The sequence below is a fragment of the Dendrobium catenatum genome, unplaced genomic scaffold (genome assembly GCF_001605985.2).
Source record: "Dendrobium catenatum unplaced genomic scaffold, ASM160598v2 fragScaff_scaffold_1209, whole genome shotgun sequence".
Classification (NCBI taxonomy): domain Eukaryota; kingdom Viridiplantae; phylum Streptophyta; class Magnoliopsida; order Asparagales; family Orchidaceae; genus Dendrobium; species Dendrobium catenatum.
Window position 1 is genome coordinate 694,125 of NW_021319671.1, and position 12,713 is coordinate 706,837.

Consider the following 12,713-nt stretch of genomic DNA (forward strand, 5'->3'; position numbering starts at 1 on the left):
ATTTGATACTAAAGAGGGAGAAAGATGTATGTATAAGTTAGTCAAACAAAGAGATATGAGTAGTAAGGATTTAGTTCAAGTGAAGTGTATTAAGGATGAAGATCAAAAAATACTTTTCTTAGAAGATGATATTCAACAAAGATGGATGAGATATTTTGCTAAACTTTTTAATGAAGATTGTGAAAATAAGATTGACTATAGTGACCTTAGCACCCTAAATGAAAGTAAAGATTTCTGTTTTTATCGGCGTATTAGTAAAACTGAAGTTAGAGAGGCTTTAAATAGAATGAAGGGTGGAAAAGCTGTTGGACCTGATGATATTCCAATAGAGGTGTGGAAATGCTTAGGAGATGAAGGAATTTCATGGCTTACTAAACTTTTTAATACTATTTTGAAGACTAAAAAGATGCCAGATGAGTGGAGAATGAGTATGTTAATTCCTATTTTTAAGAATAAAGGTGATGTTCAAGATTGTGCGAATTATAGAGGTATTAAGTTAATGTGTCATACTTTAAAACTATGGGAGCGAGTTATGGAGCATAGGCTGCGGCGTGATACTGATGTTTCTCAAAATCAATTTGGATTCATGCCGGGTAGGTCGACTATGGAAGCCATACATTTATTCAGAGGTTTGATGGAAAAATATAGAGGAAATAAGGAGGATCTACATATGATATTTATTGATTTAGAAAAAGCATATGATAAAGTTCCAAGAGAAGTGCTATGGAGAGTTCTTGAAAAGAAAGGAGTCAATAATGCTTATATTCAAATCATTAAAGATATGTATGCATGAGCTATTACTTGTGTTCAAACACAAGGTGGTTTGACCAAGTATTTCCTTATTTCGGTTGGGTTACATCAAGGATCATCCTTAAGCCCATATCTTTTTGCTTTAGTCATGGATGTTCTCACTAGACATTTGCAAGATGATGTACCTTGGTGTATGCTTTTTGCTGATGATATTCTTCTTGTTGATAAGACTAGAGAGGGAGTTGAAGGTAAACTTGAATTATGGAGGTCAACCTTAGAGTCTAAAGGTTTTCGCTTGAGTAGATCTAAAACGGAATATATGGAGTGTAATTTTAGTAGTAATAGACCTAGTGAAGGGTTGTGACTTTGGTCGATCAAGTCATTAATAAGAGTACACGTTTTAAATATCTTGGATCTATTGTTTAGTGTGATGGTGAAATAGATGGGGATATTATCAGCAGAATTCAAGTTGGATGGTTGAAGTGGAGGAATGCATCGGGCTTGTTGTGTGATAGAAAAGTATCCATCAAACTTAAAGGAAAATTCTATAAGATGGTAGTGAGGCCTGCAATGCTTTATGGTGCTGAATGTTGGCCATTAAAAGAGAAGCATAATACTAAGTTAAGTGTGGCAGAGATGAGAATGCTCAGGTGGATGAGTGGCTTTACCGTTAGAAATAGGTTACGAAATGAGCATATACGTGAAAAGGTTGGAGTAGCTCCAGTAGAAGATAAGATTAGATAGAGTTGCCTTAGATGGTTTGGTCACATAAAATGGCGGCCTTCCAATGACCCGGTTAGGAGAGTAGATGTATTAGATTTGACTTATGCTAAGAAAGGTAGAGGCAGACCTAAAAAGATTTGGTTAGAAAAATATTAGGAATGACCTTTTTTATTAGATTTAAACGAGAATTTGACATTTAATAGGACACAATGGAGAAAAATGATTCATGTAGACGACCCCACGTAGTGGGATAAAGGCTTGATGTTGTATATATAAGTATAAAAAGTTGTATCTTACATTGTTAAATGTGAACATTATGTAATGTATTGATCATTCAAGTCATATTATTATTATTATTTTAAATAGTAGCTCTTTAAATTAAATATTATTCCTTAAAAAATATTTCACTTATCAAATATAATTTTGAAAAATAAAAAATAGAAATGTTCAGAAATTTTAACTCCGCAAATTTTAGCGAAACTAAATATTCAATATTTTAGGAAGTGTACCATTTTATAAAAAATAAAATTATACATATTTAATAATTATTTTGCTTCCATTATAAATATGAAAGAATAAATTAAGTCATTCTCTTTGTTGAATGCTAAAAATATTATTTTCAATAATATTTTAATGCCCACTTGATTTATATTTTCATGATATAAATGGCCCTCCATTAAATAATCATTTTATTATTAGATGATTTGACTAAAAAAATTGGAAACCTCTAATAATTTGAGGTTTAGATATATAATTATGAGCAATCTTTAAAAGTTTTGTTATTTGGAGACTTAGGCTTCGTTTAGGATGACTTTCTTGTTGCTTCTTAAAACAACTTTTTAGTATAAAATTTTAATTTTTGTACTAAAAGGCTACTTTAAGAAGCAACAAAAAGTCGTCTCAAACGAAGCCTTAAAGTGACAAACAATTTTTATTTAGGTGCCCTTTTTCCGATTTGAAGAGTGAAAATAGCGAATACATGCCAAGGCAAACTCCATTGTCGTGGCAATCGATGATAATATAAAAATCAAAGTGGCTTTTAAATTAAAAAGATGGCCATTAAATAATATTTTGCCTACTAATGTGATAGAGTTATTTGATGAAAAAAAATTACTATAAGATTAAGTTGAATGTCTTTTTATTTTAGGAGGAAAGTTCTTTTTTTTTATCTTTAAATATGTTCTCTCTTTTTTGGATTACATGAGTTTTGTCTCTTAAGTGTTGGCTGGATTTTGGACGATATTGTAAAACTAGTTCTTGTTTTACATTTCTTCTGTTTTTAGTTTGGGAGAGTTTTCTAGTGCCTATGATCTTCTCAAATAGGATTCTTGAGGGCTAAGGGAAATGATGAATTTTGCCTAATCAAGCTATAATTAGTAATCTTGCACACAATAAGAAAATATTCTTATCTTAACATGTAATCTTCTATGAACTTAGATTTCCATATCACAGCCCCTCCATTCCAATAAAATTCCAATCCAAATTAAGTGTCACATCTAAACCTTTGTACATACACCCTGCACCATAACACTCCCACGTAATTGATCCACTACACAACATCATCCCTGAGACCAAGCATCTTCACCATCATCTGCTACTGATCTCAATCTAATCACCACTTCCATCATAATTTTGTCTCGATCATCTATCCTAACAATCCCAACCCTTACAATACATCAAACAAACTACATAGCTCCCTATGCAAATAATATTTAAAATAGGGAACATTAAACCCAAAACTATTTTCAACCTACATCATTCATCTAACATTTCACCAAACTGCACATGCTACTCTAATGTTGTCAAGATCAAGAAATGGAAAAAAGGCATGCCCTAAGAATTTGAAGCTCCTCATGTATATGGCACTCAGACCGTTATTCCCCCACCCAAAAGTCAACCAGCCTAAATAGTAAATGGACCTACAAGACAAAAATAAACTCAAATGATACTACTTCACTACACAAAGCGTGACTTATAATCCAAGGCTACAAGTAAGAGCAAGGCACATATTAGATAGAAATATATCTTGGTTGTTGAAATGACTAATGACACATCATAAAAAAAAATTCATGATCGAACACGAATCTCGAGGCAAAATTAAGTTGGAAACTTCTGAAATTAAAATAGGGGCCATCTAAATTCTGATTTATGCAAACTTATAGTCAAACTAAATTTCTCAAAAATAAAAACCCAACGACACCAAATTCGACTCAATCCGAGCCCAAATGGATCCGAATCAAGGACCTGAAGCACTATTGGAAGGTTCAAACCACAATTTGGATTACCAAATGGTTTCCAAACGTGACATGCTTATAGTTGAATCAAGCAGCTCGACGAGACAAATCCAACTAGATTAAGATTGAGGGATTCCAACATCATTAAGACCTTCAAATGTCTAACAAACGGTCCACAATCAATGGATTCAACATCGGTCGTCCATTCATATCACTCTCCATTTACCCTTGATCTTCCTCCTATTTATGGACCATGACACTCTAGAAAATATATAAATAGACCCCTCATTCCTCTTAAAAAGGGTCCCTAAGCCTAAGAAGGAAAGAGAGAGATCGTAGATCGCTCCTACCTCCTTGCCTCCTCGACCACCGCTTGGAGTTCTGCCGAACCACCATCTAAGACCCTAAGTTCCACTGGACTACCACTTGAGGCCCGAAATTTTGCTAAACAACCACTCGAGGCTCGAAGTTCTACCGGACCCTCACTTAACGCTCAAAGTTCTGTCGGATCACCACCTGAGGCCCGGAGTTCTACCGGACCCACCACCTGAGGACCGGAGTTCCGTCAGACCACTATCTGATGTCGGAATTCCGTCGGACCACCAGTTGAGGCACCGACCTATGTCGGACCACCATTTTAGGCCATGAGTTCCGTCGGACCGCCGCTTAAGGCTCTAAGCTCCACCGGACCACCAGCTGAGGCCCTATGTTCCGCTAGACCACCACTTGAGGCCCTGAGTTTCGCCGGACCACCACATGAGGATTGGAGTCGGAACACCACCTGAGGTCCGGAGTTCTACCGGACCCACCACCTGAGGACCGGAGTTCCGTCAGACCACTATCTGACGTCGGAATTTCGCCGGACCACCAGTTGAGGCACCAAGCTACGTCGGACCACCACTTGAGGCCATGATTTTCGTCGGACCGCCGCTTAAGGCTCTGAGCTCCACCGGACCACCACCTGAGGCCCAGACTTCCGCCAGACCACTACCTAAGACCCAAACTTCTACCAGACCACCACCTAAGGCCCAAACTTCCGCCAGACCACCGCCTAAGGTCTGGACTTCTACCAGACCACCACCTAAGGCCTGGACTTCTGCCGAACCAGCATTTGAGGCATGGAATTTTGTCTGACCACCACTTGAGGCTCGGAGTTTCGCCGGACCACCACCTGAGGCAAAAAGTTCTACGGGACCACCACTTGACACCCGGAGTTCTGCTGGACCATCACATGATGCCCGGAGTTCTACCAGACCATCACTTGACCCTCGAAGTTATGCTGGACCATCACCTGATGCCCTGTGTTTTATCGGGCCACCACTTGATGCCCAAATTTCTGCTGCACCATCACTTGATGCCCGGACTACCGCCAGACCACCATCTAATGCTGGACTTCTGTTGGACCACCGCCTGACGCTGAAGTTTTGTCAAGACATAGCCAGGCTAACAATTGATGCTAAAATTTTCAAGTAGCACTGGACTTCTGCCAGTCCGCCAAGTGACATTGGACTTTCATCCATGTTTGTCACTAGATTTCAACCATATACGGTTGAGATTTGTAATCTGATCGCCCTCAAGGACGAGTCAGCCCACTGTAATCTACTCGAATTCTAGTGGAATCATTTTCAATTGGGCCAGACCTTGTGATTTCTCCCCTTTTCAAGAGTTTTCATGTAAAAAATCTTGTGTTCTCTGTGTGAGTTAGATATCCGTACAACGCTAATACGTAACATTTTAACTCTATCACCGCGTATGCTCTAGCTCGCATCATCTTTCATCTACATTCTTCTTAAAATTGCCTAACATCAGAACTTCTAAATCATCCAATTAGATGTTTCCAACACATTTCTCCACGTAGCCCTTTCATGACAAAGCCTAATTGGCTCAACCACAAGACTTTATCTCACTTGTTCCATATATATCTCACACTCATCTTACAGTTTTTTAGTGTTATACTGACAATCAAAAGCTTAACGTTTCACTCAAATAATATTTTTTTTTTCCAAAAAATTATTTAGATCTCAACGTCTGAGCCATTAACTTTGAATTGTCTTATTAATCGTTAATGTTTTGCAATTGGACTTCCCAATTGATATCAAATTTACTTAACTTTCAGCGCTGTTGACCACTTCTGACGTCCATTTTATTGTATTCATTTTTTATTTAATAACTTTGAAGACAGTGATCAGCCATTAATGATATTGTTAACAGCATAGTTTATATCATAGAAAAATATTTATATGATTGCAATAATTTTTATTTTTTTCTTAAAAGGACAAAATACTCTTCCACATCTTGCTTTTGATGAAGACAAAATTCGCTGTTCTTATCGATTTTATATTAAAATTTTTTTAAAAAACGCAGCATAATGTTAATACAGTGAAATAATTTTTAATTGAGATAAATTTATATTTTATGCATTTTCGGCAAAGAGACATTTAATCTTTATGTTAAGCCATTAATGATATTGTGAATCGACTTGAATGAACTACAACTTAGAGCTTACTGAGTTTTAGGCTTCGTTTATGACGGTTATATTTTTAAAAGCAATTTTTTAATAAAATAAATAATTTTTTTGTACTTAAAAGCTACTTCAATAAGCAGTAAAAAAGCTATCCAAACGAAGCCTAAGTCAACCGGAACTTTGAGTCGTCTAGAGTTGAATTTAGTCAAATGATTTATAGGATACGTAGGTCATTTTGGTCTGTTGGATGAAAGATTTGGCTACCAGCCAAGGTCTTGGATTCGAAGCTTGCATATGTGATGCACGTATGAATTTGCCTTTAATTGACCTAAATGTCCAAAAAACGTCTAAGGAAATACTAAAATACTCCCTTATTAAGGATATTTTTGTCCTTGAATCAGTGAATGAGTGAGGTCGACTAAGTCATATCACATTTGATGATCTAAGTAATGATGAATGAATAGACCTAGTTTTGTGGCTGGCTACAATATTAATACTAATGACAATGATAGATGATTTGTCATTAATCATAAGATGATTGGATGATTTGAAGCTCATAATGACTATTAAATCATTAAAACATGAGATCATTGCTCAAATTATTATTATTGGATAAATTAAATGTTTTTAAATCATAATAAAAATTTATAATGCAATAAAAAAAGCTCTCATTAATATTATCTTCATAATTCATTAATATAATTCAAAATTAGTTTAAAAAATTTACTATTAAGGTTAACTCATTGGAACCCTGAGAAAATCTCTTTGAAGTACTAATCATCAATTTTATTTTAAAGAAATAAAATTATCTATTTTTAAAATAATGCTGACTTTATTTTAATAATAAAGAGAATTGCAAAATGGCATAGTGTTATTAAATTAAATATTATTAATATGTTGTGTATATGGATAATATAATACCCCATAGACTAAGTAATTGATTAGCTAATATATATAAATGGGCGTTGAAGCTTAAGGGGATATTTGACAAAGTATAAGGTTGGAAAAGCTGAGCTCTTAAGTAGTACTAAAACATATTCAAAGCCATTGAAAATTTCCTTTTGTCTATATCATTGGATTACAAGAAAATTAAAAAGCTCTCTCCTAATTTGAGGATATATATTTAAGAAAATGTATTATTTATTAAATAATTTATTTTTCATTTTTGAATAATATTGATTGAATGATTATATATAAATATCTATTAATTACATTGAAAATATTTCATCCTAATCCATATGATTTAGTTTGATAAAATTTGGATGATGTAGATGCAGAGATGATGAATCACGGAGAATGAAAAAGACTGAAACAAGCACAATAATGATATTTGAGTGGTTTTAATAAGGGCGTCATCAATATTTATGTTAGTGGAGGTATTTTATCACTATATGCTATGGCAATCTTATTCTTAAAGGATACCATTAGTTGTGACCTATGGATTTACATTGTGAATCTTAGTTGAATTATAATAAATATTTAATTAAGGATTATGAATATCTTCATCTTGTTGAAATTTCATTCTTTTACGTAATATGTTTTATGTGCTGTGAATAATAGGAATTTGTTCGCTATTCAGAGGGTACATAATTGAGAGATTCACATCAAGCTACTCATCATCTATAATAAGGGGAGGGTAAGGGTATTAAGAGTGCATGAAATATGGTCTTGTAGCAAAGACCAATGGTGCAAGGGAGCTACGAACCTTGGAGCTTCAAATGGTTTTTAGGAAGGCTAAGGGAGGGTTGGGAAAATTTGGAGACCTTGTCACATGGGCAATATTGGGACAAACCTCTTGAGGTCATGGTGATGCAAGACTGAAGAGAAAGTGATCAACATTGTGCCTTTGTAAAAGATCTTGGCAATTGATCCCATTATGTACAAAAGTCTCGATGAAGAGAAACTTTATGTCGAGAAAGATAACATATTAAGATCAAGTTTTATATGGTTCAACAGTGGCTTATATCCAAAATATATTGCACTAGAGAGAATGCAAAATTTACAAGTACATGGAAGCTCTACCTTGGCTAATGGATGTCACCAACATGAAAGGGCTAAGGGACAAAGAGAGAGAAATAAAGAGATGGTGGGATTATCTCTTTCATATTGTGTATAGGAGTATAGGTGTTCATATCTCAACAAGCCTAAGGACTTCTATTTTCAAACTTCAAACCTCTCTCATAATTGAGGAAATGATATATTTATAGGTCTTAGAAAGCTGAGATGGTGCTAACATAGCAACTAAGGTGGCATTCTTAGGTACAATTTTTAGCGATATGTAATATATTAAGTACATTTAAAATGTATCATTAAAAAAATTAATGTGTTTTAATTGAATCCAATTAACCAAATAATTCTCATATTTCTAAAAATAAATGCATTCTACTTACTCAATTTCTAAAATCCATAAATTTATGAAAAAAATTCAATCAAACAACCCTTAAAGCAACCAAATCCGAAGGATGAGTCATTTGCACCTACAAATTTGAGGATTTTTTTTTTTTAAATCTAAATCCAAAATCTTCTTTCACTTGTCACTCCTAAGAGAAATTATTCTGTGCAGTTACCGAATGTCATCTGGAGGTGAATCAGAACATGCCACGACACTTTTTTGTTGTGTACATGTGATATGTACTGTTGTGTATCGGGTGACGTGGCGCATCCTGATTCACCTCTGAACAGTCCAGTGACCTCATAGAATAATTCGCCCACTCCTAAACTCCCTTCTCGACTCCCTCTACGTCTATCGCTCCTCTCTCACTGTGATTCGAATGAGAACGATAGACCCCACTCCATTGCTCTCAACCATAGACCATAAAGATATACATCTTGTGAATAATTTTTTCTACTATTTAATGCGAAGTTAAAATGTTACTTTCTTTCTTAATATGTCATACTCCTCATTATATATATATATATATATATATATACTTGTTGGGCTATGCATGAATTATATAATTTCATTTCAACAATTGTCCTAAGTTCCTTTCTAATATTCATCTTGTCTTATATTATTATTATTATTATTTTATTTCACAGCCCTATGAACATGAACTCTTCAATAAAACATTTATTAAAAAGAACTGCAAACAATAATAATAATAATAATAATGAAAATCAGGCCTTGCATAGTAGCAGGTTTTAAATTTTAAACATATAAGGTTACTTAAATAAATATTTATATTGCATGGACTTTTATGTAAAATATTTTTAGGGGTATAATATTTCTCAAACATAAAAGGTCCAATAAAGTTTGAAAAAATTAAAGCATCCGTTAAAGACATGATTTGAACAACTACAATAACTGATGAGCACACTAATCTCTTTTTAAATACTTAGATTAAACATTAAACCACCTGATAATCCTCCTAATTACTTTCTTAATTAGAAACTATATTAGTTTTTAGAACTGAAGGTACAAACTAAAACTGTTTTCAGAAATGCTAGATGAGAGTTTTAAATTCCGTTCGATTTTAGTCGTCCGCGACGGCCGGCGGGGGCCGTGCAGACCACACGGAGGCGGAGACAAGGCGGCGAGACTTCCAACCCAATATGAGCTTATTCGGTGCTTCCTCCTCGACTCGATACCCCTCATTGAATAAACCAAGCAGAAGCTTCGCCTGCCACTGGTTGAAGAAACTAAGCGACACCTTTTGAAAGTCAGTCGCAGCCATCCACTCCGACCAACATTCCGTCACCTCGTCCTCCCGACGTCGAAACGCTTCTTCAACTGCTCCGGCTATCCTCGGCCCAAAAACTAGATTCTCTACCATTTCCCTCGCCTTACTCTGCTTCGGAAACCCCGCCTCCAACGCATCCCACAAAGTTGAATAGCGCTGCAATTCTTCCATAAACCCGACCAAAAACCCTCCTTTTCCGACAGCGGCGGTGGCCCGGCCTTCCTCCTCCACCACCGTCACCAGCCTCGCTCCGAACTCCGCTGCGCTGGCGAGGAACGAGCGAATGGAAGCAGGGGAGTGATGATGGTGATGCGGCGCGTGGAGCGCGCAATTGAAGACTATCGCTTCTCCTCTCAGTACCTTCAGTGCCGCGGGCCGGAAGCATCCGTCCCGATCAAGCCGGCATTGAGCGAAGGAAAACGGCAAACCGATCGATGCGGCAAAAGCTGCCAGCATCCGCCCCGTCTCCTGCACCGCTGTCGACGCCGACTTCCGCCCTGCTGTCACCGCCGTAATCTTCACATGCGATGGCGGAGGACCGTTTTTCATCGACATAAATGCCTGCAACAGCGGGGCCCACTGCGCTCCCTCCATTATATCAAAGTCCACGATGTGGACTCGCCGCTCGCCGCCGACAGCCTCGACGATAGCTTGGTTGGCAGTAAAGTGCCCGAAGTTGACGTACGGCGACATGTCCTGAAGCAGTTGGGACGCCGCCGTGATGGCGGTGGTTTCGATTCCAGAACAGTTGTCTTCTGCTTCGCCGTCGACGAGGAGACAGTTTAAGGCCTTGGCGAAATGCCCGGCGAGGCGCTCCATGCTGGAGCCTGAAGCAGGGGAAGGAAGTAACTCTTTGAGCCGAGCCAATATCACCTTTGAAAGGTCATGGCTTTTCTGATCGCCGGCGAGGGCTTCCGCCGCCGCCGTCAAGAGGTGGATTAATCTAATCCCCTTATCAGAGGAGAGCTGGAGAGGCTCCTCTGCCGGTGTGCCTTCCGCGCTTGAGAGAGTCATATCGCTTACATTGGACGACGACCAGTGATCGAGCATCTCCGGTGAACTTCTGGCAAGTGCATAATCATCAGAGTACTGCCATGCCATCGCCTCCTTTTCATCGTGGATGTCTTCTTCCGGCGAAATCGATAGCCATCCGATGGCCGGTGACCAGTTTAACCAACCAACGTTACTTGTTGCGGCGGCGTTATAGCCGGAGTAGTAGAGATCAGCCGCGTTCGCCATGGCGACATCCATAGCTCCTATTCAATCTTTCAGACTTAAGAACTAAGAAGCATATTTAGCTAGACTTCACACCCTTTATATAATCATAGCCTAGCTCGAAGCCTCGCTGTGGTCATCAGGTTATAATGTAAAACAAAAGAATGTTAAAAAAAGCCGGTATTTTGCGCATTAATGAAAATTTTATATATAAAAAATATTAAACAGGGGAGGTCGCCATCATAGAAGCGAATAGGAAGAAAGAAGAAGAACAGAAGAGCTTCAGGTTGGAAGGTTTCTTCTGAGGAACAAAGAGAACCAGGTAACTAAAAAAATGATACAAATGGCGAGATTTAATTTAGTAAAAAAAAGTTTTTTTATATTTTATTTGAAGAAAAATTCCTGCTTGCAATCTGTAGAAGATTTTATAGGCGGCCGGCAGTTAATTTCACATGCTAAATTAATTTTCTTAGGGAAGGAGTGAGGAGGAAGCGGCGACGTATTCTTCTGGAATTTCGATTCTCGATCGAGATTCCTAGAGAGAAGAAATTGGACGAATCTTTCTGTAGAAACGTTGATTTGATCAAGCAAAGTTTTTCTTTTTTTAATAATTTTTTTTAGAAATTGGCGGCGTCGGATCTTTCATGAATCATCTTCGTTCATTTTCTTCTTCAGAAAATGTATGGGTTCTCTTCGTTTATGGAATAGGCAGTAGGGTTACTTAAAACGGTCGCCAATTTATTATGAACAATTGAAATCGAATTCCTCAAGGCCGATTGTTTGGTGAAAGAATTTTTTTTAATGTATTTAAAATATTTTTTTTTTTTGAATTATGCTAAAATGAATGCAGTTATTTGTTTTTTTTATTTGAAGTAAAATAAATATAGTATAAAATATAATAATAGCGGTTGTTGGTGGTAAGCAACGGTGTACGATAGTGACGGCAAGCAACGACAATGGAGGGTGGCAGTGAAGAATAGTAGCGGTGGCGATGTTGATCGTCAATAAGGGGCAGAAAATGCCCGACGGTACGTGGCAATGATGGTGTTGAGCAGGATCTTGCGCGATAGTCGGAATTCTGGCATGGGTGAAGTTTTAGTAGAAAATTATGGGATGTAGGGTATAGCCCGTAGCCGGCTAGAGTTATTATAGATATTTTATAATACATTTAAAAATTGATATTATCTAATGATTTTCAAATATGTCAAAATTGAACTAAATGATGTATTCTAAATACTTCAAAATTTTATTTTGTATTTCTCTTACTTCAAATCAAAATAATAATAATATTTTTAAAACCTATTTCTAAAAACTTCAAAAGAATTTGGATTATCAATTGAATTATTTTTCTTCAGCTGTAGCTTATATAAATTATAAATTAGGGAGAAAAATGAAGACAATCAATATGATCTTTATTCCAAAGGAGAGTGAAACAACCTATAGATAGCTAATGATCGTGGATAAGATCATGGAGGCAAGATTTTGAAAATCGGACCGGATAACGAACTCGAAGATGGTGAGGTTCATAGAACCGAAGTTGAACTGGATAACATAATAAATACTAATTTCATATAAAATAATAATAATAATGCTATCATTCTAAATTATGTGATTTAAAATTAAACAGAACACAAAATTATGAATAAA

General features: G+C 36.6%; 1 protein-coding gene across 1 annotated transcript; it reads right to left on the reverse strand.

Annotated features, from left to right (window-relative positions):
• Nucleotides 1–9,644: 9,644 nt before the first annotated feature.
• On the reverse strand, nt 9,645–11,102 carry LOC110101558 (nodulation-signaling pathway 2 protein-like). Its single transcript, XM_020829494.2, has one exon. It carries the CDS (start codon nt 11,100–11,102, stop codon nt 9,645–9,647), a length of 1,458 nt encoding a protein of 485 aa, XP_020685153.2.
• Between the last annotated feature and the right edge of the window lie 1,611 nt (nt 11,103–12,713).

Excerpts from the sequence above, each read along its gene's own strand:
- LOC110101558 (XM_020829494.2), bottom strand. The coding sequence starts at position 11,102 with ATGGATGTCGCCATGGCGAACGCGGCTGATCTCTACTACTCCGGCTAT.